At 38.6% G+C, this 23197-nt stretch overlaps 1 protein-coding gene across 1 annotated transcript in view; it reads right to left on the bottom strand.

The window, feature by feature from the left end:
• gnav1 (guanine nucleotide binding protein (G protein) alpha v1) overlaps nucleotides 1-23197 on the bottom strand; it is a 36120-nt gene that overhangs the window by 3432 nt on the left and 9491 nt on the right. The window contains exons 3-8 of the mRNA XM_080879208.1: nucleotides 21258-21350; nucleotides 20584-20744; nucleotides 18410-18538; nucleotides 5034-5163; nucleotides 4766-4837; nucleotides 1519-1606 (exon numbers count right to left, since the gene is read on the bottom strand). Of these exons, the coding sequence (XP_080735334.1) occupies nucleotides 1519-1606; nucleotides 4766-4837; nucleotides 5034-5163; nucleotides 18410-18538; nucleotides 20584-20744; nucleotides 21258-21350 (673 nt within the window). The remainder of the gene's footprint in view (nucleotides 1-1518; nucleotides 1607-4765; nucleotides 4838-5033; nucleotides 5164-18409; nucleotides 18539-20583; nucleotides 20745-21257; nucleotides 21351-23197) is intronic.

Raw genomic sequence — 23197 nt, 5'->3', positions numbered from 1 at the left:
CCACCTGCTTGATGTTCAAACCTTTTGTTTGCGAGGCGCAGCACTTCTGAGGAAAAGCGGTTTAAAGGGAGAGGAGTTAAACAGAGGAGTTTATTTCAGCCAGAGGACGAATTCAGAGGTCAAACCAAGGTGCCGTTTATGATAAATAATGATTATTTTGAACTGTGAATCTTCTGTAGTAGGGTCTAAAAATAAAAGAAGTCGTGAGATGATTTATGAGAGAGGAAAGGAATAAAAAGCAAGTTGTAGTAACATTTTATACTAGATAAGAATAAATACTGGGATGAAGTAGAAAGATCTTTTTTAATAACTGTACCGTTTGGATATTTTCTTAATTCAAGAGAAAACTACGTGGTCACAGGCTTTAAATTAAAGTTGTGGCCACATTGATTGACAGGTGTACCCACACAGGGCAGCTGGAGCAGACAGCTGTCCACCAAGCCTCCTCCCAACCATATCTGACTAACCTAACTGGACCTCTCATCTGTGTTTGTGCTGTTGGTACTTTTTCAAGCAATAAATGGCATTATCTGACAAATAACAGCTTGAAGTTTGTGCTTCAGTTTTAATAAGTGAAATTCTAGTGTTTCATTAGTCTGTTACTAAGCACTAATTAGCAGATTTGTGTGTCTGTGCACTGCAGCTTGCTTCAAAATTGGACTTAATAACAGCACTTGAATAAATGCACTTAGTCCATTTCCACGACTGATACTAACCAAGCAGAGAAGCTAAACTAGAAAATAATGAATCAACAGTCCAGCCATCCAACTTCTGTCAGCTCCAAGCAAACAAAAACACAGCCTACACACATAAAAATGCCGGGAGCTGCTGTATTACTCATCATCACATCTGAGGTCAGTGTGAAATAGACTCTTGCTCTGCAGGCTGACCCCAATCCCAAGTGTTTTAGCATTTTTATTGACATTTGCATGCGAGCAGAGGGGACACGGCCCCTGTTGAGCCCACTGAGACACGAGAAGTGAAATGTTGAGCAGATGCAGAAATCCCCCCAAAATATCACAGTTTGCAGCAGGCTAAGAGCTCATCATTCATTGTACGCGTTTAAATCCCCTAGGTGACGCTGGACTAAATTTATGCTTTTATGACAGCAAATATCTATATTTGTAAAACGTGTAAGCTTCATTTAACTCTTGATAATTTAAAAAGTTTTGACATAGTATTGATGATTTTTAAACACTAAAACCTGGCAGCTCAGTGTTGGCCAAACAGATAAATACCAACATTAATTTTTTATTATAAACACATATGATAGCGAGCATCTAAAGACAAATTCAGGCTGTGATGCATCTGCTGTTTTTCATGATGGTATTCAATGTTTGGGTAGTTACCATAAATTGTGCAGTACTTTCTATGCAGCTCTAAATGCACTGTGCTTTCAGACAGCACTGCAAGATGGTGAACTTACTGTCTACTGAGTGATTCTGGACACAGCCATGGACTTTTGCATGCTATTATGCTGACCGTGGTAATAACATTCCTAATGAATATCAATCCTACCTTTAAATTGCGGTAAATACAACCGCAGATGTCGCCCAGAGTGCAAGATCTTGTCTTGAAAAAGGTCTCTCTTGTTCATGAATAAAATCTGCAAAGAGAGAAAAACAATGAGCTGAGAGAAGGAGTTCATAACAAGAGGAAAATCAGTGTGAAAGAACAACTGTGAAAGATCACGTTTGCAACTAAAACTCTGCAGTAACTGTGGAAAAAACATGAAATCCACTCGAATAAATCACAAATATTCACATTAAATGCAAAAATCAATAGCTGTGTTGACACAAACATCGCGTGTTGATGGTGGATCAATGGCTTCGCTCACATCAATGTTCAGTAATCTGTCGCGCACTTTCCTGCAGTCGAGTTCCACAACCTCAGCGACTCCTTTCGTAAATCTGTCTCTTTGTTTACTTCCTCAACCTGACTACAACTAAACTACACCGCTACTTTTGGCTTTGTAGTGTACCAATTAAAACTCAGACCAGGTTTTCCCTTTCTGGCCTGTCTGATCACAAAAAAAAAAAAAAAAACAAGGACTAGTTTTTTCCAATAATAACAACAGAGGGGAAAGGTTGTGCACATTTTCAATGAACAAGAAATTGAGCGACACCTAGGTGTGCAATTATCACTGACCAGCCAAAGTGAAAAGTTAATTGAGGTGGAGGTTACAAATTTCCCTCCCACATATAAAAAAAAAGGGTATCATTAAACACTTTTGTTTAATGAGCCTGTTGGCCATGTTAACATGCAGGTCCACACACACACAACCCTGCACATAAACACGTCACACAAAGATACTTAATTGCCTATTTGGCTCTAATGAAGCCTTAAATACGTTTTTTTTATAGCGTAAAAATGAATAACCTACTAGGAGAGGATTTGGTGCAATACAGAAACAATCACATGAAGAGATTTTCTATAATACACACACAACTTAAAACTTTAAGTTAAATAAAGCAAAAAAAGGCCTTTGTTTTCTCAGAGATTGGAGTTTCCTTTTTCCAAAGGTTAATCAAAAGTGTTAAAAAGAGGTCGCAGCCTTTGCATCACTGTATTCTAAGTGGACCGCAAACTCAAGTTAGGTGGAATAAACTAAACAAGTTCATTACACGGTTGTTTTACTGTGATCGTCAACCAGAAATGGGAATGGAAAAACAGAGAGCCAAAGATCATCCTAATTACAACTCGCCGTTTAATTGCAAGTGACAGCGCGCTGAGAGACAAAAGGCAGAGACAGCGATCCGTGTGTGGAAACAACATTTACCAGACACATTAGCTTTATGCTCGTCTCGTGGTGTCATAGGGAACAATTGGAGAGCGACAAAGATTTAACTAATTTCTCCTCGATTCATCGGCGAGCTCTGCCCGCCTGAGCCGAGCTGTCAAACTGAACCGAGGTTCCCACCTTTTCTGGACGGGTCCTTTTTGTTTTTTGACTTTAAAACAAAGGCAAAGTCTCTCTCCCGTCTCACAGAAAGACATGTTTAACATTTTCCTTTCCATCGCTTTACGCTGTAACCTTGTAAAAATATAATAAAGTGGTTTCCAACATAAGTCTTGGAGCAACATGGTGTTACAGGAGGGTTAACAAGATAGGAAGGAGTATATTACATTAGACACTCAAGGACATCTTTTTCTGTTTGTATTTATTTGTCAGGGACTTTGTACAAGAACATCACTCTCCCAAGAGAAGAGATGCATTTTATCAGATTTAGCCACTAGCTAATTTCCATCTGCAGTCCCCGAGCAAGTCAAACAGGAATAAAATGCACAAAAAACAAACAAGACCTATAAAAATGTAACTGAGATTCTCGGCCTAACAAACTGAAACACGGCAGCTGATATAGAATCACAAAACAAACCCAAGTCTGATAAAAATAACAACCATCAAGAACCATCAAACTTATATAGCATTAATCTTTAAAAGGAACTTAAACATTAAACAACTATTAAGAGATTCATGTTCACAGGACGTTTACTACTTTCTTTTGTGGCGCATTGAGAGAAAGCACAACTTCTCGAAGGAGCTTTAGACTCCCCTCGAGCTGCTCTGAGCTCTGTCCTTAAATGTTTTAGGACAAAAAACAGTCTTTAAAATGAGATGCATACCTGAATATAGAGGTAAATTCCCAGAACTTGAAATGTTATATTGACTACGAGTGTTATAAAGACGAAACTGCAACAGTTTGCTATGTAGGACTTGATTTTTAAAGGATTGGTTATAATGTTGCAACACGAGCAGCAGTTTCCTTCAAATTCCTTTCAAACTTGCAGAAAAGTAGCTTTGTTATATTTTCATAACTTGCACGTCTTCTTTTGTGTTTTGAAAAGCCAAGTGAAGGAGATAAAATAATAAATATTTGACTTCAACGTTTTCTATTTTATGATGATGAAAAAAAAAAAAAAAAAGTTTGGAAATGGTCTCTGCTGGTATTTTGTTACAAAGTGTGTTGTTATCAACTTCATCAATATTCAGCTGAAGATTTGACTTAGTTGAAACCTTTTCTGTAACATGAGACAGCTTCCTAGCCACTTGCTCAGCACTGCTTCCACTCCCACGGGAATCACAGTATCACATCTGCATTCATTCATCAGATTTTACTTATTAAACTCTTTATTGTATTACAATTAAATTTTGATCTATTGAGCACTTCACTTTAAAAAGAAAAAAAATCATCTGAGCCCCTTCTTTTGTGTATTTCTTTCCCTCTTTGATCCATTTTATCTTGTGTTAATATATCAGTTTCATTGAGGAAAGTTGTTTTTCATGTAATTTTCCAGCTTCTAGGCTAAATAAAGTATTTCATCTTACTTTATGTGGATAGTAGCTTACGCTCTCTAGCACCTGAGCCACAGCTGCCTGATAAAATGAGACTGAAATGTAACACCAATAGCGGTCAGACTGAAATATCTCAGCAGATATTGCCATTACGTTTTCCTGATGGATCCGATCATTTTTTGTGATCCCTTCAACTTTTCCCCTTAAGCCAAAAACTGTTGGGAGCTACTGTCAGTCCTCGTTGAGAGAACTGAATTTGTTTTGTACAAATTACCAGTCTGATAAGATGATAATGAATAAAACTAGCCCACTTAAGCACAGAATCATCACTTATGCAGTTTCACAACATATTTCTGATTTAAAAAAGTGAACAATTATAAAGCCAGTCTATGAATAAAACACGTCTCCTTCCTATGATGACGCTCTGTGGACTCACATCTACCCTCCTGAGGTCAAAGATGAGTTTCTCACCATGGATGTGCTGCGGAAGAAGATATTATTGCAGATGGAGGAGAAGAGCTTCATGCTCTCTTGAAGACGATTCTGCAGAGAGAAGATATTACAACCATCAAACAGCTGCAGAGAGAACAGCAGACACACTTTCACTTTAAACTCTGTCTTTAATAGTAGTCTGACCTAAAAAATAAATCAATAAATGAATAAATTAAAAAAAGACTTCTACGTTCGGTCACTTAACAAAACAAACATTTGTGAATGAGTGATTCTGTGCATGCTGTACCACAGAAGGCTCTTCCACCAGGGTCATGTCGTATCCGCTGAGCGATACCACGAATAGCACCGCCCTGACGTCCTCGAAACAGCCAATCCACTTCCTCCGCTCTGTTCTTTGACCTCCAACATCGTACATCCTACACACAGACGAAAGGAGGGAACGAGACAGTTTAAACATCTAAAGAGAGATGCACAGCAGTCCGGAGCGCTACTGGGTTGGTAGTTACTTGCTGATGAATATAATAAACACACGTCATTCTGTGAGATCCCAGAAAGTCACTATCAGTAATGAGGAACCACCTTCACCTCACTGTTTTTGAGAAAAATAAAAGGAATTTAGAATATTCATACCTTAACCCTGTGATGTCTCACAACATGCCATAATATCTGCATTGAAAAGTCTTTGTTTCAGTAGAACACATTTTTCACAAAATCTATCATGACATAGAAGATAATGACAAACTATAGGTGTGTGCTTCTGATTCGGCAGATCAACACACTTAATCAGGAGTGCTCAAGGGGCTAAACACACATTACAAACAGTGATTATTCACCCAAACATTGTATTACCTTTACTGTAAGCAACATATTATTATTATAGTTAGCATAAATTTATAATCCAGATCTCTTGTCTGTCATTTTACCAAAACGATAGAAATCCTGCTCATTTTCATTCAAGTATTTATAGACCACATGTCTGTGTTTGCGATTAAGTGTATGATCTGAGATTGTGCCGTCAGCGTGTTCATGACCTCCCATATGGATGATGAAGCCTGCTGAAGTGCCTCAGGATGCCTCTCATCAATGACAGATTGTATTGGTTTTGGATAAGGTCATATTTTTGAAAAATGCTATTTACACTTACACACACACAAACAAGGAGCCTCGTGCCGCACGTCTCTGCAGACCCCCCCTTACTTTTTCAGTTTTTCCAGAGACAATCACACCGTGGCACACAAAACGCGTAAAGGTCAATGTTCTCCAGAAAGATGATAGAAAGAAAAACACAACAGGAATAAGAGCCGAGGAACACAGAGAGCACCACAGATCAGTTTCTGCCACTTCACCCATTTTTCAAAGCCAGATGTGCCACCTTCCTTTGAGCATCTGTTGAGTTAGTGCAGCTCTTTATTAAGAGGGGAAATGAACATGTGGAGACACAGACACACAGGGGAAACAAACAGGAAAGACTGCAACATAAAGATGAGATTTATGCTGGAAATTTTCAGTGGAATTGTTTCCAGACACAGGAGCTGTCATTGAAGCTAAAGTTCATTATACAAACCTACTAATAAGCCACGTGCATAATGACACCTGTATTACAAATAAATGTAATAACGTAGGATTTCTGATGTGCACACATACTGAGTTTAACTGTTAGTTTCCGAATTATATTGAATGTAGTTAGCATCCAGTGGATTGCGTTCCAGCAGAGTGACGTTTTTAGCTAATTACTACTACTAGCATGTTGATGGTTTGCCAGTTAAATGTAATATTTGCTCATTAGCGCTAAAATTAAAACACAGCAGAGGTTTATGGTAGTCATGATTTGGCAGGTACTTGTTCTTGAACAGAAGTATAAACCAAATTACGGATGAGGACAAAATTGCTAGCGCCCCTAAAAAGAGAGCAAAGGATTTTCAGCATAGCATTTCTAAACATGCTAGTTTTCTTCAGGAAACAAAAATATATTCTATTTGCACTTAACAGATTTTTAACCCCCTAAAAAAAACCTGACATTTTTAATTAGCCCTAGCACAAACCACTGCTGCGTGATGATGCGTTTCACTTTTAGTGCTTAAAGCTTGTGAAATCAAGTTAAAACTGAGCGTAATCTTCCAATTTACACACAGCGCAAAAACCTCAGCAAGGGTTTGAACTTTCACTTTTTTCCAAAGTTTGAGAAAAAACATTGTTGATGCTCACAAAGCAGAGTTATCACAGCGTTTCCAAGGGTCAATAACCAGACCAAGAGGTATCATCAAGTACTTCAAGAGAGCCACACAGTATAGAACAAGCCTGGCAGAGGTAGGAAGCAAAAGATTAAGAAATGAGTGAGACGTGTGCCTAGACCGCAGAACAACTGCAGAGATACTAGTGAATAATTTAACCAAGACAGGAATTGTAGTCTCAAAGAAGACAATCACTGGAACCCTGCACAGGAATGGACTGTGCAATGAAATCTCATTTAAAATCTGTTGGCTGAACTGAGGACCAAGATCCATGCCAGAAGACCATAAAATGTAGAGGAGCTTGAGGGATCTGACAAAGAAGAATGTGCTGGGATTATTCAGGAGATGTGTGTTAGACCTACAACAAATGACTGTCGGCTGTTATCCAGGAAAAAGAATACACTATAGCCTCAGCAGGGCTAATAACTTTGGAAAAATCTAAAATAATGCAAGCATCCAAAATAAAACTCAGATATTTGGAAAGGCGGTGAAAAATCCCTTCATCTGTCTGGAAAATTAAATGACATTTCCATAAGCTAATAAATCTGTCAAGATACACAAAAGCCCAGCTTAACCAAAACAACATCACTGACATATTCTGAGTAAAACGCTCAGGCTTCAAACTGCTCAAAATTATTTTTTTCCTCTAGTCAGGGCTCTGGATGATGTCACTGAGAGCCTCTATCATTTATTATGTTGCTGTAACAGTTACTCCACCGAGATCTGTAAGCGCTTTACTTAAAATGATATTTACAGTGCTAAAATACAATTATAGTTGTCATCCATGAACTTACTGTTTATAAAAAAAATGATAAAATAAAGCCCATAATCCATCTTATATTAAGAATGTAACTTACAGTTATTTACTTGCTAACTAAATACTAAATAAAATGTGTTTTTGATGCATTTCTATTTCTGCATGTTTGTTTTCTTGTTTTTTTATGGCAGGTGGTCTCTAAAAGTTTGCACATTGAAATGTGCCTATTAGAGCCTCTCAGTAGATCAGTGGTTCTCAGTAAGTTTTATCAATTTTACGTGACATACCACCTTCAGCACCAGTGCTCAATAAAAAGCTGGAGGGTGCAATTTGAGTTAAATGGACCAGGGAAATATTCATCTGTCAGCCACAGCATTAAAACCCATCTGCTTAACACTGTGTGTGTCCTCCTTGCGCCAGTAAAAACAGCTCTGACCCATCAGGACACAGACACCTGTGCTGATAAAAACCAGTACACTGGCAGCGAAACCTTTGGGTACCATGAGGTACATTGTTTGGCTGTTGCAGTGGCAGCAACAGTGTTTAGGTGTGTGGTACATCCACGTGAATATCAGGACAGCTGCCATTATTTTTTAATGCCGTGGCTCATCGGTGTATGCTGTAGCATTTAGTTTGATGGAAAGCTCCTTGCGTGGCTCTACTGCGTTTGTAATATTCTCAAAATGAAAAGTGATGAAACTCCCAGCATCCAAACGCCGACCTCGCCTGCATAAAGAAACATTTCTTTCTATAAGACATCTCTGTTTATGTCATCCTTCCCTCCTCTCACCCCTCCCCTGCCCCTTGATGTTCACCCTCATCTGCAGTGTTGTAATTACCAGAGCAGTTGATGTTAATGATCCAGGAAAAGACTCAGAACCTTATTACACAGAGAGGTCAAAGTTCAAACAGGACCTCTGTATGCTAACTAGGCTGTGTCTGGGCGTAAAATTGCGAGACTGTACACACACACACACACACACACACACACACACACACACACACACACTTCATCAAAAGTGTCTGAATAAGGATTCAACAGAAGTGCAGTGCTGTTAGTTTATTATATGTTTTTGAGGTATGTAATACAAGTTGCATGTTTTACATGTAAAAGATGGCTTCTCCTTCTGAACTGCCTCAGTGCTTCATGGCATTTGTTTCATATCCATGATCTGAATCTCTTCTTCTACCCCAAACATGCTCTATTAGACTGGCATCCGGTTGCACTGTGGTTATAAACGTAAGAAAAAATATTCAGGTGGGCTGTAGTGTTAAAATGATGCTCAGTTGGTACTAAAGGACCCAAAATGCGCCAAGAAAATGTACAAGACACCGTTAGACCATCACCTCTTTCCTGGGCTGTTCACAAGTGTTATCATGTTAGGTGTGGTCTGCTACTGCTGTAGCCCACCTGCTTCAAAGGGTGACATACTGTTTGAACTTTGGCTTTTCTGCATTGCTTGGTTTTAACAAGTGGCTACTGTTACTCTCCTTTCAGGTTGTGGCAGTTTACCCACTCACCTTGGACATGGGTAAACTTTGACATGTGATTTTTCTCCAAGAGAAAATCACTGGATATTTTTTCCCCACTGTCTCTGTAAACCATAGAGATGATTGTTTGGGAAAATCCCAGCAGATCAGCAGTTTCTGAAATACCCCACCAGTCTGTGTGGCACCAACCACCATGCCACATTTAAAGTCACTTAAATCACCTTTCTTCCAGATTCTGATGCTCAGTTTGAACTTTGGCTGCATCTACATGCTTAAATGAGCCGAGCAGATATTTGTATTAATGGAAATTAAAGCAGGTGTAATAAAAGGGGGTTGACTGTTATTCATCAAATCTGTACACTAATAAAAATTCTAAAACAATATATAGTTTTAAAAGTTGTTCTACATAGTAGATTAACTATTCTGTCTTTATACTAACATAAGCTAGTTGCTGTTTGGCCCCACACGCACACACACGGTCTCAATCTTCTCATTAAAGTCTTAGCAATGTTAGCGTGCAAATTTCATAAAACGGTAAACTGTTCTTTTGAATTATTTGTTTTGAATCCAAGAACACCAAAAGCTCACACTTGGAACATTTTCAACTTAATAAAGTGTAATCCTGTGTGCCTCAGGTGTCTCCTGTTACATATTTCAACTAATTAAAGAAACTCATCTAGCGCTCTGCAGCTTTTTCAGAAATCAAGACCGTCAAATGTGATTTGAAATAACTAAACAAAAGTGGGTCAATAAGGTCAACTACAGCTGTGGGAAGTGTGGGTGGAGGAAGGCAGGCAGACTTATTTTCGTACAGACTTCCGGCACACCACTGTAGTGTGAGATCAGTAAAAGATATTGAATTATTTAAAAAAATGAACATTTGGTCATGTTCATTATTCAGAGCCTCTATAATATAGAAAACAAAGTTTGATGTTACACACTGGTTAATGTATTAATATTTTACTACACGTTTACTTCTACATGGACGATTCCCCACAATGTTTTTGGTTTTCAGTAAATCTCCTGTAACAAAGATAATGTGAAGCAGAAATTAAACACAGCTGTACAAAAAGATCTAATGACAGATTTGGAGGATTTTATACTTCTGATTTAGTGCCTGAAGAATTTAATTTTGAACGAGAACATAAGACGAGAATAAAACTCCTGAAAGGGTTCGTCCTCGATTATAAAACTAGATTAAAAGACACTTTTTTTTTTTTTTATTTACCAGCAGACACACAGAATATGTACTAAACCAGAAATAAGCTCTTATTGGTCTATTAATTTGTAGAACACTGCTATCAGTGGTTTCACAAAATTCTCATAAAATGCATTTAAGTTTCTCAGAAAAAGTGATTTTGTTTGGAAAGCAAATTTGGAAACATCAATATATTTAATTTTTTTTCTTTTGAAAAGTTTATACTCTATGCACGTTGGATTGGAGATCTACCTGTAGATTGATTTCAGATTTCCCCATGTTCAGCTGGCCTGCTGATTCATTTAAAATACTAAATTCTTTGGTATGTCCCAAAAACTGAAGCTTTTTGTTAAACCTGTAAGAAATTATGGTATTTTTATTTGACAATACTTTATGGTTGATTCGATTTTTCACTTTTAAATGGGTTGAATATACTTTCTACAGTTTTTAAAAATGTTGGATTTGTATGCCACCACCATAGATGCAAATGTTAATCTAAATGCCGTTAAAAGATTACTTTTCCCAAATAAGTAAAGTGCCTCATTGCACACCATTCCAAGCAAATGTTATTATACTGTTGTATTTTACAATTAATTTTAATTTTCTTTCATTCTGACTTTTTCCTTTTAGTTCAGTTTAGTTTCCAGAGTGAGTTTTCTTATTTCACTTTACTTCTTATTGTTTGAAATTGTTTTAGTTTAGTCTTAATTAGTGTCAGTCTTTGTTTGGGAGGTATATCAGAGGCATGATAGGTATTACAATAAAAACGGAGCACTCACTCTTGTAGACATCCAGAGTCCCATTAATGCCTCATCAAACCAAACAGATACTAAAACTAAAGATATTTCCTCAATATTTTTTTATTGTACTGTAGCTCCTTTTCACAAAGGTCAGTTCGTTAGTTTTGCTTTTTCATGTCTATTTTTAGTTTTCCATTTAGTTTTATTTAAGTACAATAACCCCAAATCCACATTTTCACCTTCGTGCTTTATAAACTCCAGGATTTATCCAGCTGCTTCTGTCACATAATCAATAAACCAGTAACCCAGTCCCAATGAGAGCATCGAAAATGTCTTACAGGTGCTTCGGATCGTGAGCAGTCATGCTGGTATATCCGGTCTTAGATTCCTGTCCAAAGAAGTCAGTTTAGGGAAAGCTGTTATTGTTGTAGTTCAGAGGTCCATCTCTCTATCCATCCATCCCTTCTCGTCTGCTATTCCAGGGGTCAAAAAAACCAAAGCAACCGAAAGCTATTTTTATGTAATTCTTGAAAGAAAATACTACCTGGAGCTCCAAAGCATATGAGTCTAAAGTGGGCTTTTTAAAAAAATGGTATTTATTACATGTTTGTGGTGTGCAACTTAATTTTTTTAATATCTGCTGCTATAAAACAATGTCTAAACTTTAGGATAATAAATGTCTCATCCTGATACAACCTATTCCATATATAAATCATCCTGTTAAAGAAAACAAAATCCACCAGTGGATCAAGTATACCTGCAAGCCAGTAGTGTTGGTAATGAAATCACATTAAATTCTTGAACACTTAAATTCTTGTTCCAATCTATGTGAACTATAAAGATGAGCCATTTGTACATCCATGTGAGGTTCTGCAAAAGTAACAGGACTTTTATAGCCAGTAAAGATGAACAAAGAAGCACATGTGGCTCTGAAGACAGAGGTCCCTGGTCTGATCTAATCTTTCTATTTTTTAAGGCCAATGCATGTTGTTCTCTTTCACTTGCTGTGAGAGGTCATTCAACTATATGTTGTGTTCACACAGAAAATGTTTATACTAGGAATCTTTTTTTCTACACAACAGATGAATAAATAATAAAGTAATAGCCTAAAAACCCTGTAATTCCTAAATCTTTCCTCCAATCTGGATCGAAATAGCACTCAAATAAACCTAAAAGTCTGTGCTTTACCTCATATTACTCATATACTTTAAACTGTTTTTGTAAACTCATAGAAGCTTCATTTTTAAACTTTAATTTGTGACTTAAAATCTGATGATTTAGTACCTTATAAAATGCACTAAATGAGTCAGAATGAAAACAGACACGGGCCTAATAGCACTTACAGTGAGACCTAAAGTGATTCTTAAATAATAGAGGGAAGGAGTACAGGGCGCAGATGTGGCCACTGATGAGAAACCTTATGAACGAACAAGCGAGACAATCATTGAAGAGAGGGAGACGGTTTCGCATTGTGTTAGCTCTGAGTGCGGCCCGAATGGCGACAAAACGACACCAAAAACTCGCCTCTGTAATAACACCACACTTTCTGAAATATCAGCAGGTTACTAACACAAATGCTGGGAAGTAATATTTTAAATGTGAAATCAAAAGTCTTTGTTTAACAGTAGGTTAAAAAAAAACCCAAAAAAAACCAAAAAACAAACAAAAAAAAAAAAAACTGCACACTTCCTATGTCTGAAAGCAAAAACTCACCCTTTCTCCCCTACCATCTACTTCTCCAAATCCCTGTAATACCCATTTTATGGCCAAGTATGAAATAATTACATTAACTTATGCTAAGCTCTTCATCAACCCTCTGGGTTTAATCTTTTCAAGTCACAGAAGGAAATCCACACACACTAATGGTGCAGAGTGTCAATTAACTAAAGCCAATTATTTATCTTCTCCAGAATTCAGATTAGAAAGAGGCTGCGTGAGATGCTGGGCTCCTTCCTGCAGCACCACCTGGGACTCCGCTCCCCCAGCTCTGATCTGACACCGTCACTTGGTGGTGACGTCAGCTTCTTAGTGTTTCACAAAAAAAAAAAAAAAAAAAAAAAAAAAAAAAGGCCCAGACAGATTTTTTTTTTTTTAAAAAAGCAGAAACTGAGCAACTAAATGACGCAATTAATAAGACTGTGAGGGAAAGGTAGCATTTATCACCACAGAACAAAAGATTCGGGCACGATCAAAGGATCTCAATGCAGTGAAATGTTTCCTGAGTTAAAAAAAAAAAAACAAAAAAAACCCCAAAAAACACAACTTACTTTTGTCAAATCAAGTCAAACATGTCACGTCTGCAGCATCCAGAGACATAGTAGAAGCATTTAAATGTCACGCCAATATCCCAGATGGCAGCCGTGTGCTGACAAACTGACTTTCTCTACAATGTTTATATGCTAAACAGAGATCGTATGAAGCGCTGAGGGTAATGTGTTTTATTATTATAATTCCATATGAGATGTAACGTCGAACTGAGATGAAGGACAGGTTGATATTGTGGTGGGAAAAAGGGGGAGGGAGCGCTCCTTTGGTGGATATTACTGACAAAGAGGTGGAAAATAATCTGATTTTCTGGAATATGATGACAGACACAAACCCACACACACAGAAAGAATGCGAACTGTGTTGCCCGTACCATAAAAGTCACACCGGTAAATGGAACCGCAAAACCAACTATTAAATTTTATGGTCTGTAGAGGTCAGTTGCTAAAGTTCAATAAGAACTTACTGCTCTGGAGTAAATCATTTCATCCCAACTCTGACATTTTTTTTCCCACCAAGTCAGGATTATGTTTCATTCATTTCTACAAGAAAATGACTTTGATGGCAAATTTTACATAAGAAACAACTGTGTTAGCTTTGCTATCTCCATAACGGCCTGGACATGACAACAGACACAACATCAATTTAACATTCATTGCCTGATTTGAGATTTACATGATTTTTAGCTACACAAACAGCAGGATTTAATATACAGACCAGAATCATACTAGATATTACCTCTAAAAGTAAAGTAAAATTAGCGGCTATTGGGGATATTATTTAAAGACAGATTAATTTTCAGGAAAAACACCTACAGCAGTCACCAACCTTTTTTGCATCACGGACCGGTTTATGTCCGTCAATTTTTTCAAGGACTGGCCTTTAAGGTGTCGCGGATAAATACAACAAAATAAAATGATACGACAAAACCTGTGGTATTTTGTAAATATAATAAGAAATGTGAATTAACTGTGTAACTTTATTAATAGCGTCCTCCTGAAATGCGCCAACAACATTGAGAGTAACATCCTCCTCTCTGCCCCTTAATGCTCTCTGGTCACTATGGTAACAGGTAAATATTTCTTTCAAAATAAGACACAACTACAACACAGGAAAAGACCCAGAGTCAACCGAGTTAACGATAAAAAACCCTGAAAACCATTAATTTCACGCCCCAAGCCTCAACTCTCGTGGCCTGTTACCAAAAGACTTACATGGCCTGGGGGCTGCAGACTGCTGACCTATGTCACCCAACTTGAAATCTCCAGTAGAGTGAAAAATAAAGTCACTACATAGGTATAAAAACTGCAGTTCCTGGAGCAACCACTAGAGGCTGTTTAATTCAGAAGTAAAACACAGAAGTAAACTTGTTTACGGCCTGACATAAAAATATCTTTTTTGGTCTTTGCAAATAATTTTCTCTTTCAATCACATTTATGCAGGGGACGCATTCTTATTTAACAGACTGGCTTTCAGTAATATTAAGATTTTAAGGTATGCAAGGGTTAAGGGCGGGGCCACTTTAGGGACAAATGTTAGACTGATGACAAAATTAACATGACATGGGACCGACCACCTGGTGAGCTTTCTTCAGGCCTGCATTCCACCTCTCTGATTAAAAATGTTATTTAACCTCCTAGGACCTGGCGTCCACATATGTGGACATCACATTTTGGGTTATTTAGACCAGAATACTCAATTTTGCTTTACGAGGACATTATACTGCTACTGTTCTATCAAACTTTTAAACGAATATCATCATATGTGGCTCTTATTTTTCTTAAAAACAAAAATAAGGTTAAAAAAAAAAAATCTGGTAATTATTTGTTGTTCATTGGGCCCCAATATGCCCCAATATGCCCAAATATCAAAGAGAAATTAAAAATGCATACTGTGGAAGAGTGCGGGTCTTAGGAGGTTAAAAAAAACAAAAACAAAAACACTAAATCTTGATGGCTAAAAGGCTGAAATCACTTCAAAAAACACTGTCTGCAACCCAATGAATGACATTCTAGGTGACTACATCCATCTTTTATTTGCAGTGAATATAATTACACCTTATAGGCAGGTCAGTCAGTTTCTTATGTACCTGTAACTTTAGACTGTACTTTAACTACAACCTGAAAATCCTTCAAATGTCATACATTATCATCCATCACTGAATAACATCTGATCTGTCCCAGATTAACGCACCCAAACACAGACAGAGTAAGAGACTGTATGTGCATGTGTGTGTGTGTTTTACATAATAATAATAATAATAATAATAATAATAATAATAATAATAATAATGGATACTTTATTGATCCCCATGGGGAAATTACTTGTTTTTCTCTGCATTTGACCCATTCACTCAGTGAAGCAGTGGGCAGCCCACTAAGCAGGCGCCCGGGGAGCAGTGTGTAGGGACGGTACCTTGCTCAGGGGTACCTCAGGGTAGCCGTTAAGTGGATTCGAACCGCCGACCTTCCGATCATGGGGCGACCACTTTACCTACTGAGCTATCCCTGCCCTATAAATATAAACATATAAACATTTTATATTTTTATCTCTTCTCAAAAATAAAACATAAAAAGCTGAACATTTCATTTTAACAGCAGGAAATGAAAACTGTCAAAGACGATCAATACAACTCGCAGCGAATGCTCTGGCAGATTTAATTGACATATAATTTTCTAATTCTATGCTGCATTTCATTCCATCGGCCCTAACTCTTCTCACTCCCAAACGTACTGCTGTACGTTTACTGATTCAGGTGTTTAGATTTCAGCCAACAATTCAACTTGTTTTGCCAGTAAAAGCACTTAAGAGTGACGGTTCATATCAATCACATACAGTTCAGCTCACATTTTTACTCAACTTTAAACTCCTGGCAGCACTTCAGATGAATTATAAAGTACTTTGATGCTTTCACTTGAACTGAAACCTAAACTTCCTCCAAAAGTATTTGTGTTTTGTCTGCCACCTGTACGAGACTTTCAGCATTTTACTGCTTAACTTAAAATACCCAAACACAGGTGCATTTGCTCAAGAAAGTTTTGCTCTGTTTTTTCTTTAAATTACTTAAAAAAAAATCTAAGCTGAAAACAACAGCTAGGGAAGTAAGGATTAGCAAAAAAATGGCGTCACTTCCAAGCCAACCTCGGGAATTCCTTTATCCACACCTCATCATCTTTAAATAATTAGCAATTAAACCCAGTCAACACCCAAAGTCTCTTGTGCTACCTGTATAAGGACAGTCTGGGTTATAGCCTGATGTAACACCTCTGCTCATAAAGGTTTCACCAGGAGAACAGCTACAGACTACAAGTCTTATTTAAGTTACAACAAAACATCAACCAAAAACAGTAACAAATAATCCCAACAAGAAGTGATCACTTGTCCCCACAAAACAAGTGGTCTGATATGACTACAAGTTTCCACAGCCATAAAATTCAGCAAGATAAATGCAAGTGTCCATCTGCAAATAAAGAGTCACACCCACAGTGTGGCAAAGGAACACAAAGTTACTTTTTTTCAGTTAACCACATTTACAAGTTATTCAACAAAAGTGGGCCGCAACTCTAAAAGTCACACTACAAAAGAACTGCATCATTATTCAAAAGTCACCAATAAACAGTAATGTAGATGAACACAGCCATGTTCACACAAGGCTATAACCAAACACTTTTCAAAATAGCATAACCAACCACGCCCATCTGCAGTACTGTTCCAGGAATGTGGCAGATTCCCACCCAGAATAACCAACAAGCACGATGACCTAAATCAGCAAAGAAAAAAATACTAAAAAAGATATGCTTCAATATAAGGACAGCACAGCCATCTAGCCCAAAGGATCCCGGACAAACCCCCATTTATGTAGCACAGACGGACACAAGAATTTTTGGAAATATTGGTTTTACTTTAAATTTCTTATAAGTAGTGCTGTCAGCGTTAATCTCGTTAAAATGACGTTAACACCATAACCGCATTAATGCCTCAAATCTCTGTTAGTGAGTTAATGTGTTCATGGGGCTGCACAGTGCTAACGTGTTAGCACGGCTAGCTCGTTAACACGTTAGCGCCGTCCAGCCACACCCGCATTAAGTCGCTTATAGAGATTTGCTGCGTTAATGCGGTTATGGCGTTAACGTCATTTTTACGAGATTAACGGGGACAGCACTACTTATAATCTAAGAAACAAAAACAGCCATGACAGCATGATGAGTGCAACCAAAAACTGGTGCTACCCAATTTATTTACACACCAAAGGTTCTTGGACTTCAACTGGAAGGACAGTTGGGGCTGCAGAGCGTGTAACAGTCATACGACAAATGTAAAAGAGTATTTATCAAAAAATCTGATAATAAATATTTAAAAAAAAATGTGTCACTAATCAAATGAAGCACCGTTTAAGTAAGGCGTTGAATATTTAATAAAACTGCATCGATATGAAATAAAAATGACTATTTTTTCCTTTAGTGACATTTATTCTGCATTAGTCACACTGCAGAGAAAATCAAGTTCATTAGTACCTATTGCCCTGTCGTGACCGTCAGTGGCTTCAGGAAATGAGTTCAGCCATAGGAAGATGATAAAGAAGGTGGTATTATGTGACAACGGCCCATTGATCAGAGATGAATATGGTCATCTGACAGCAGTCTCCTGAGCTCAGATACCTGCCCTCTGCTGCTCCACTGATAAGACCGAGCCACTGATGCTTCTGCGTATGTGTGTGTGTGTTTGTAGATGAGCATAAAGCCAACTGATAGGTGTCGTATTGACGTATTGAATGAAGCCGCCCATCTCCATCTTATATCTCAGGACTATCATATGGCTGTAGACTGAGATAAGACAGTCGCAGCTAAAGAAGTGAAGTAAGTCGGTACGACAGGCGCTCCCTGCAGAAGTCAAGAGCAGACCTGACAACAGCAGCTCTGAGTGACTCGGTTCTTGTATGCAGAATCATCCTTCACCTTAATAAAAAAGAAAAGTGACTACCTGAAAATAAGGTGGTTGACTTTGAACTGGGTCTCTATCACGCCTGTCGTCCTCAGTCGTACTCGAAGGACGTCTGTCTCTGTGGGCACGTACTCAGGAGACATGATGCGGCTCATGTTCTCAAAGAAACTGGGAAAGGAGGAGGAAGGAGAAGAAGACAGAGGGAAGGGTGCAAAAAGGTTAAAGAGCCAGGAGAAACAAGGGGAAGAAGAAAGAGAGCGGCAGGGAAATTAATAACTTGAAAACAAACTTGAGATCAAAAGAAAAATCAGGTATCACTTACGGGAGTGGAGGCTAACACATTGTGTGTTTGGTGTGGCTGAGTGCGTGTGTTGGGTGTGCAGCGATAAGGCTGAAGCCCCAGGGGCCGCAGCGGTTGATCACGATGAATATTCACACTGTGGTTTACCATAATAACACACTGAGGCACAGCTTCTAAACACAGATTAGCTATTTACACAGCTAGTGTAATCAACTGTATCGTGTGTGTGTGTGTGTGTGTGTGTGTGTGTGTGTGTGTGTGTGTGTGTGTGCGCCTTCAGTAAAATGTGATCTTTTTACACACACATTCACACGATGGCATCTCCACCTATGTGAACTGACTGTGACATTCTCTACCCGTCATCCTGAATTCGTTTCTTGGACAGCGACACACATCCTGCTGCTAAAAAAAAAAAAAAAAAAAAAAAAAAAAAAAAGTTACACAGGGCAAACAACATGCAAGAGCCTGTTTGGTACTTCTGTTGTTGTGAGGACCACTTTGAGCTTTAGTCGTTATTTTACAAAGCCAGCAATTAAAAAAAAAAAATAAAAATCTGTTTGCAATTCCTCAAAATACTGTATATAATGCAGATTTTTGCACTGCAAGTGATCTGCAAAGCATCTTTTTGCAGACGATGACTCGACTCAGCTGCTCGCCAGCTGTTTGCGTTCTGGTTTTATTCAAATGCAAAAGCGAAGTTGCTGAGAAACTATATTATTTTCCGGTTAATTCGCCATCCTGCAGAAATTTCGTCACCATTTGTGGAGGGATTTCTGTTTTAAATTTCTGACATTCTGGCTGGACTCTCCGTACAAGCAGTTAACAGATGGCAAGAGATTTGCAACTGTTGCCAGTTTATCACAGTTAACAGTTGGAAACACCTGAAACGTCTAACAAGCCTTTTTATTGGAAATCAGTGAAAGGGCTTTGATTGAATCGACAGACCAGCAGTATTTTTACATGGTTTGACTTAACAATAGTAATCATAACAACAGTAATGGCATCAGTCAAATTCAATTATAAGATGTGTTGTGTGTGGTATTATTGCAATTGAATCCATTTGTGGTTGCGTCAGGAAGGACACCTGGTGCCGAGCTGCCCACTGTAGCAACCTGTGTTTTCATTTTTAAATATCATGTTTATTGTCAGTGCACACTCTTTGTGTTCGTCTTTAGTTTGTCCTCATTTTCAAGTTTCTGCATATCCAGTTTTCAACAGCAAACTTGGTGAATCCAATCACAACAAATGACAGCAGACAACAAACATCTTAATTTGTGTTTAAGAAAACACAAATTAAGATCAAAGAGTAATATATGCATTGTGTCAATAAGAGTCCTCATAAGTACTATAGAAGCACAGTGTGTGTGTGCATGTGTGTTTGCAAGAAGGTGATGCATGGTGGTTCTCAGTAGGAACCAAGAGTCCTGTCAGTGTAGATAACCCCAAAGCGAGGCCTCTCACAGGGGCGGAGGATGAGACCGGACGGCCTCCTGGTGGGTCAGCGCTCTGTCTTATTTCTGTTTCACACACTCTACTTTCTTAGTTTCAGGCTTCAGCCTCAATTCTTTGCTTTCACTATGGTGTCATCACTTTTGTGTCTAATCACAATTTTTTCCCTATACTGATAATTTTAAAAATGCCTTTCCTCCTTCATACACGCATCCAAAACTAAAATAATATCTGGTTTATGTATGTATTTAATGGCTTTTATTTTAAGATATACAACAGTTGTGGAAGTATATGTGATTCCAAACTGTGGTCTATCTTCCTGCACTGTTTACTTTCTTCCTTTCTCCAGACATTAACTCCCAGTGACAGTAAGCAGATGGCTCAGCATCAGCTGCTAAGTCCAGCTAATTAGTCCCCTGCATCTCTTCAGCACAGCGTGAGTCTGTTCTCGAGGAGTACTCACTACAGCGCCGAGTCATTGAGCTCGTACTCGTATCCCCGGGCGGCCGCGGCCCTCACTCCCTGGTCGGCCCACAGGCAGGACAGAGCATGGCTCAGGAAAGGAAAGAGCACCTGGTCTTCGTCAAAACAACGCCCACACGACAGCACGGAATGGGCGTGAACCTGCCAGAAGACAACAGGGAGACAGAAATTCAGATTAATGATCAGGGAGGAGCGATTGGTCAGATGGAAAAAAAAAAAGATAGAAGGAAGCCTAAATGATAGAAGAGTTTATGAGTCTGTCTCCACATCCAGACTTGTTAATCACACAAACACATACACAAAGAGATGCTCACACACACATTCTGATGACATCTAATAGAGGAAATACTTTGGTCATCATTGCCCAGCAGGATGTGCTGTGTAGGTGGAAAACACATGCACTCTGATAACTTTGACAGTAAAGTTCAAATTAAATTAAACCTCACAAGCAAACCACCCACCAGTGGCCTAACTTTATGCTCTCCTTCAATGAAAGCTGTGTAGTTATAGTGCTAAGATGCTGCCCTCTAATGGTGATCCAGGTGACGTGCAGAGACACAAGAAGCACAAAACTCTAAGAGGGCAGGAGCAGGATGACAACGACAGAAAATAAAAAGACCAAAATTGAAGGTGAGAGAAGTCGAACATGAGTACCTTGTTTCTGTTGTTAGCCAGGTTGATGCGGAGGGTGCCCATGCCATGGAGGACAAATTTCATGGAGGTCAGGAGGTTATCGAGCACTGCCGGCTGCCAAAGAGCACAGAGCAGAGGTCAAGTTCAACCACAGGATAAAAGGCACTATCGAGCTGTTTGAAGCTTCTTCTCTGATCTTGTATTGTAACTGACTTTCACCAATCAGAGCTCCTGATCACATCTTCATTTGCAAAAAGCAGCTGCTACCCACCAGGGAAAACCACCCAGTTTTCCTCATGTTACAACCCTGGCAAACACTGCCCCTGAGTGGTTAACCCCTGATAGTATACTTTGCCAGTTCAGGTTTGTGGACCTCTGAGACCTGACTCATGTCCTTCCTGACTTGGTACTTGGAACTTAGTTGAGTCCAGTCAGTGTATCTGAGTGTGGCTGGGATCCCCATCTGTTGGACATTTAGATGATTCTCCTCTGATTCTACTGAATGTTATAAACTTGTTTTGGTTGTATCCTCTTGATTAAGTGATTGTGCTGTCTGCTATATAAATAAATCTACTACTACTAGCCCACCAAAGCATGTCCAGTCCTCTAACATAGAAAGAATGTGATGCATAAGATCCTAAATACACCTGAACAACATAAATTAAACTAATTTCAAAAATCTGTATTCATGCTTACACACCTGGAGATTTGAACTAACTCAGGTTGTGTGTGTGTGTGTGTGTGTGTGTGTGTGTGTGTGTGTGTGTGTATGAGTTTTTGTCTCTGTCTATCTGCTACCAACTAAAGATAAGCTTCACATTCCATCACAATTCTACCACAGTCTGGTTGCTCTCCTCTGTGTGTGTGTGTGTGTGTGTGTGTGTGTGTGTGTGTGTGTGTGTGTGTGTGTGTGTGTGTGTGTGTGTGTGTGTGTGTGTGTGAGAGAGAGGTGACAAGGCTTCACCTAACCAGAAGAGCTGAGCAAACAGCCCTGCATTGACTTGCATCACAAATAAGTTGCTTTGTGTTTCGTCTCCCTCTGACTCACAATAAAAGTCACTCAGAGATATACAACTTAATATCACAATAACTTTGTCACTTTGAGTCTTAAAAACCAAATAATGTGTTCAGTTTTTCCTGCTTTATGACCGTGAACTTCACTAAAAATCAGAATGCTTCCGGTAAAGGGACGAGATTTGAGATGTGCAACAAATAATATAGGAAAAAAAAAAAAGATATCCGCCTGGAGCTGCTCAGATTTGTTAGGTCACTTAGTGAAAATGGAAGAAAACATGCTAGTCCTTATTTATTTCTTTTACAGAAACTGTTCTAACGGTTGATGCTCAAACCTCCACATAATGACATCAGCATGTATGCAAACAATCTCTGTGAGACTGCACTACACACTCAAGTTTCACATCTTTTTTTTCTAGTCTTCAGTCTGCATGATATCACTGAGAGTGCTTATTATGTATGGTCATCTCAGGGACAACACTCTGGCTTTAAGCACAACAGCCCAATCCACTTGTGTTAAAACTTGTTTTTTATGAGGAAGCCAATCAGAAGGAAACTTGTTTCAGACAGATGAACGACTTCACATATTTACATTTTTCTTTCTGTTGTATTTTTCGACCAGCAGCAGTGCTGTGAAGCAGTGTTTTAATACACAGACCTTTGCGTGCATGCTGTGCACAAACGTAATATAGGAAACAGTTTCCCAACGCCCTGCTGATCAACAGCTGTTGGCTGCAGATATGTCAGCATGTCAGAGATGTCGGAGAAGACCGAGAGTGGCAGCTGATTTGAATTATACACAGCTTATATTATTCAGAAAAGAAATGTTTATGAAGAAGAAATTTCAATTAAAACAACATCACATGTTTATATGTTAATATATACTTCATCTGCAGTCACTTCTGATTTCAAACCTGTATGGCACAATAGACAGCATGCTGTTGTTT

The sequence above is a fragment of the Rhamphochromis sp. 'chilingali' genome, assembly GCF_963969265.1.
Source record: "Rhamphochromis sp. 'chilingali' genome assembly, chromosome: 4".
Taxonomy (NCBI): Eukaryota; Metazoa; Chordata; class Actinopteri; order Cichliformes; family Cichlidae; genus Rhamphochromis; species Rhamphochromis sp. 'chilingali'.
This window is presented reverse-complemented; position numbering and strand designations above follow the sequence as displayed.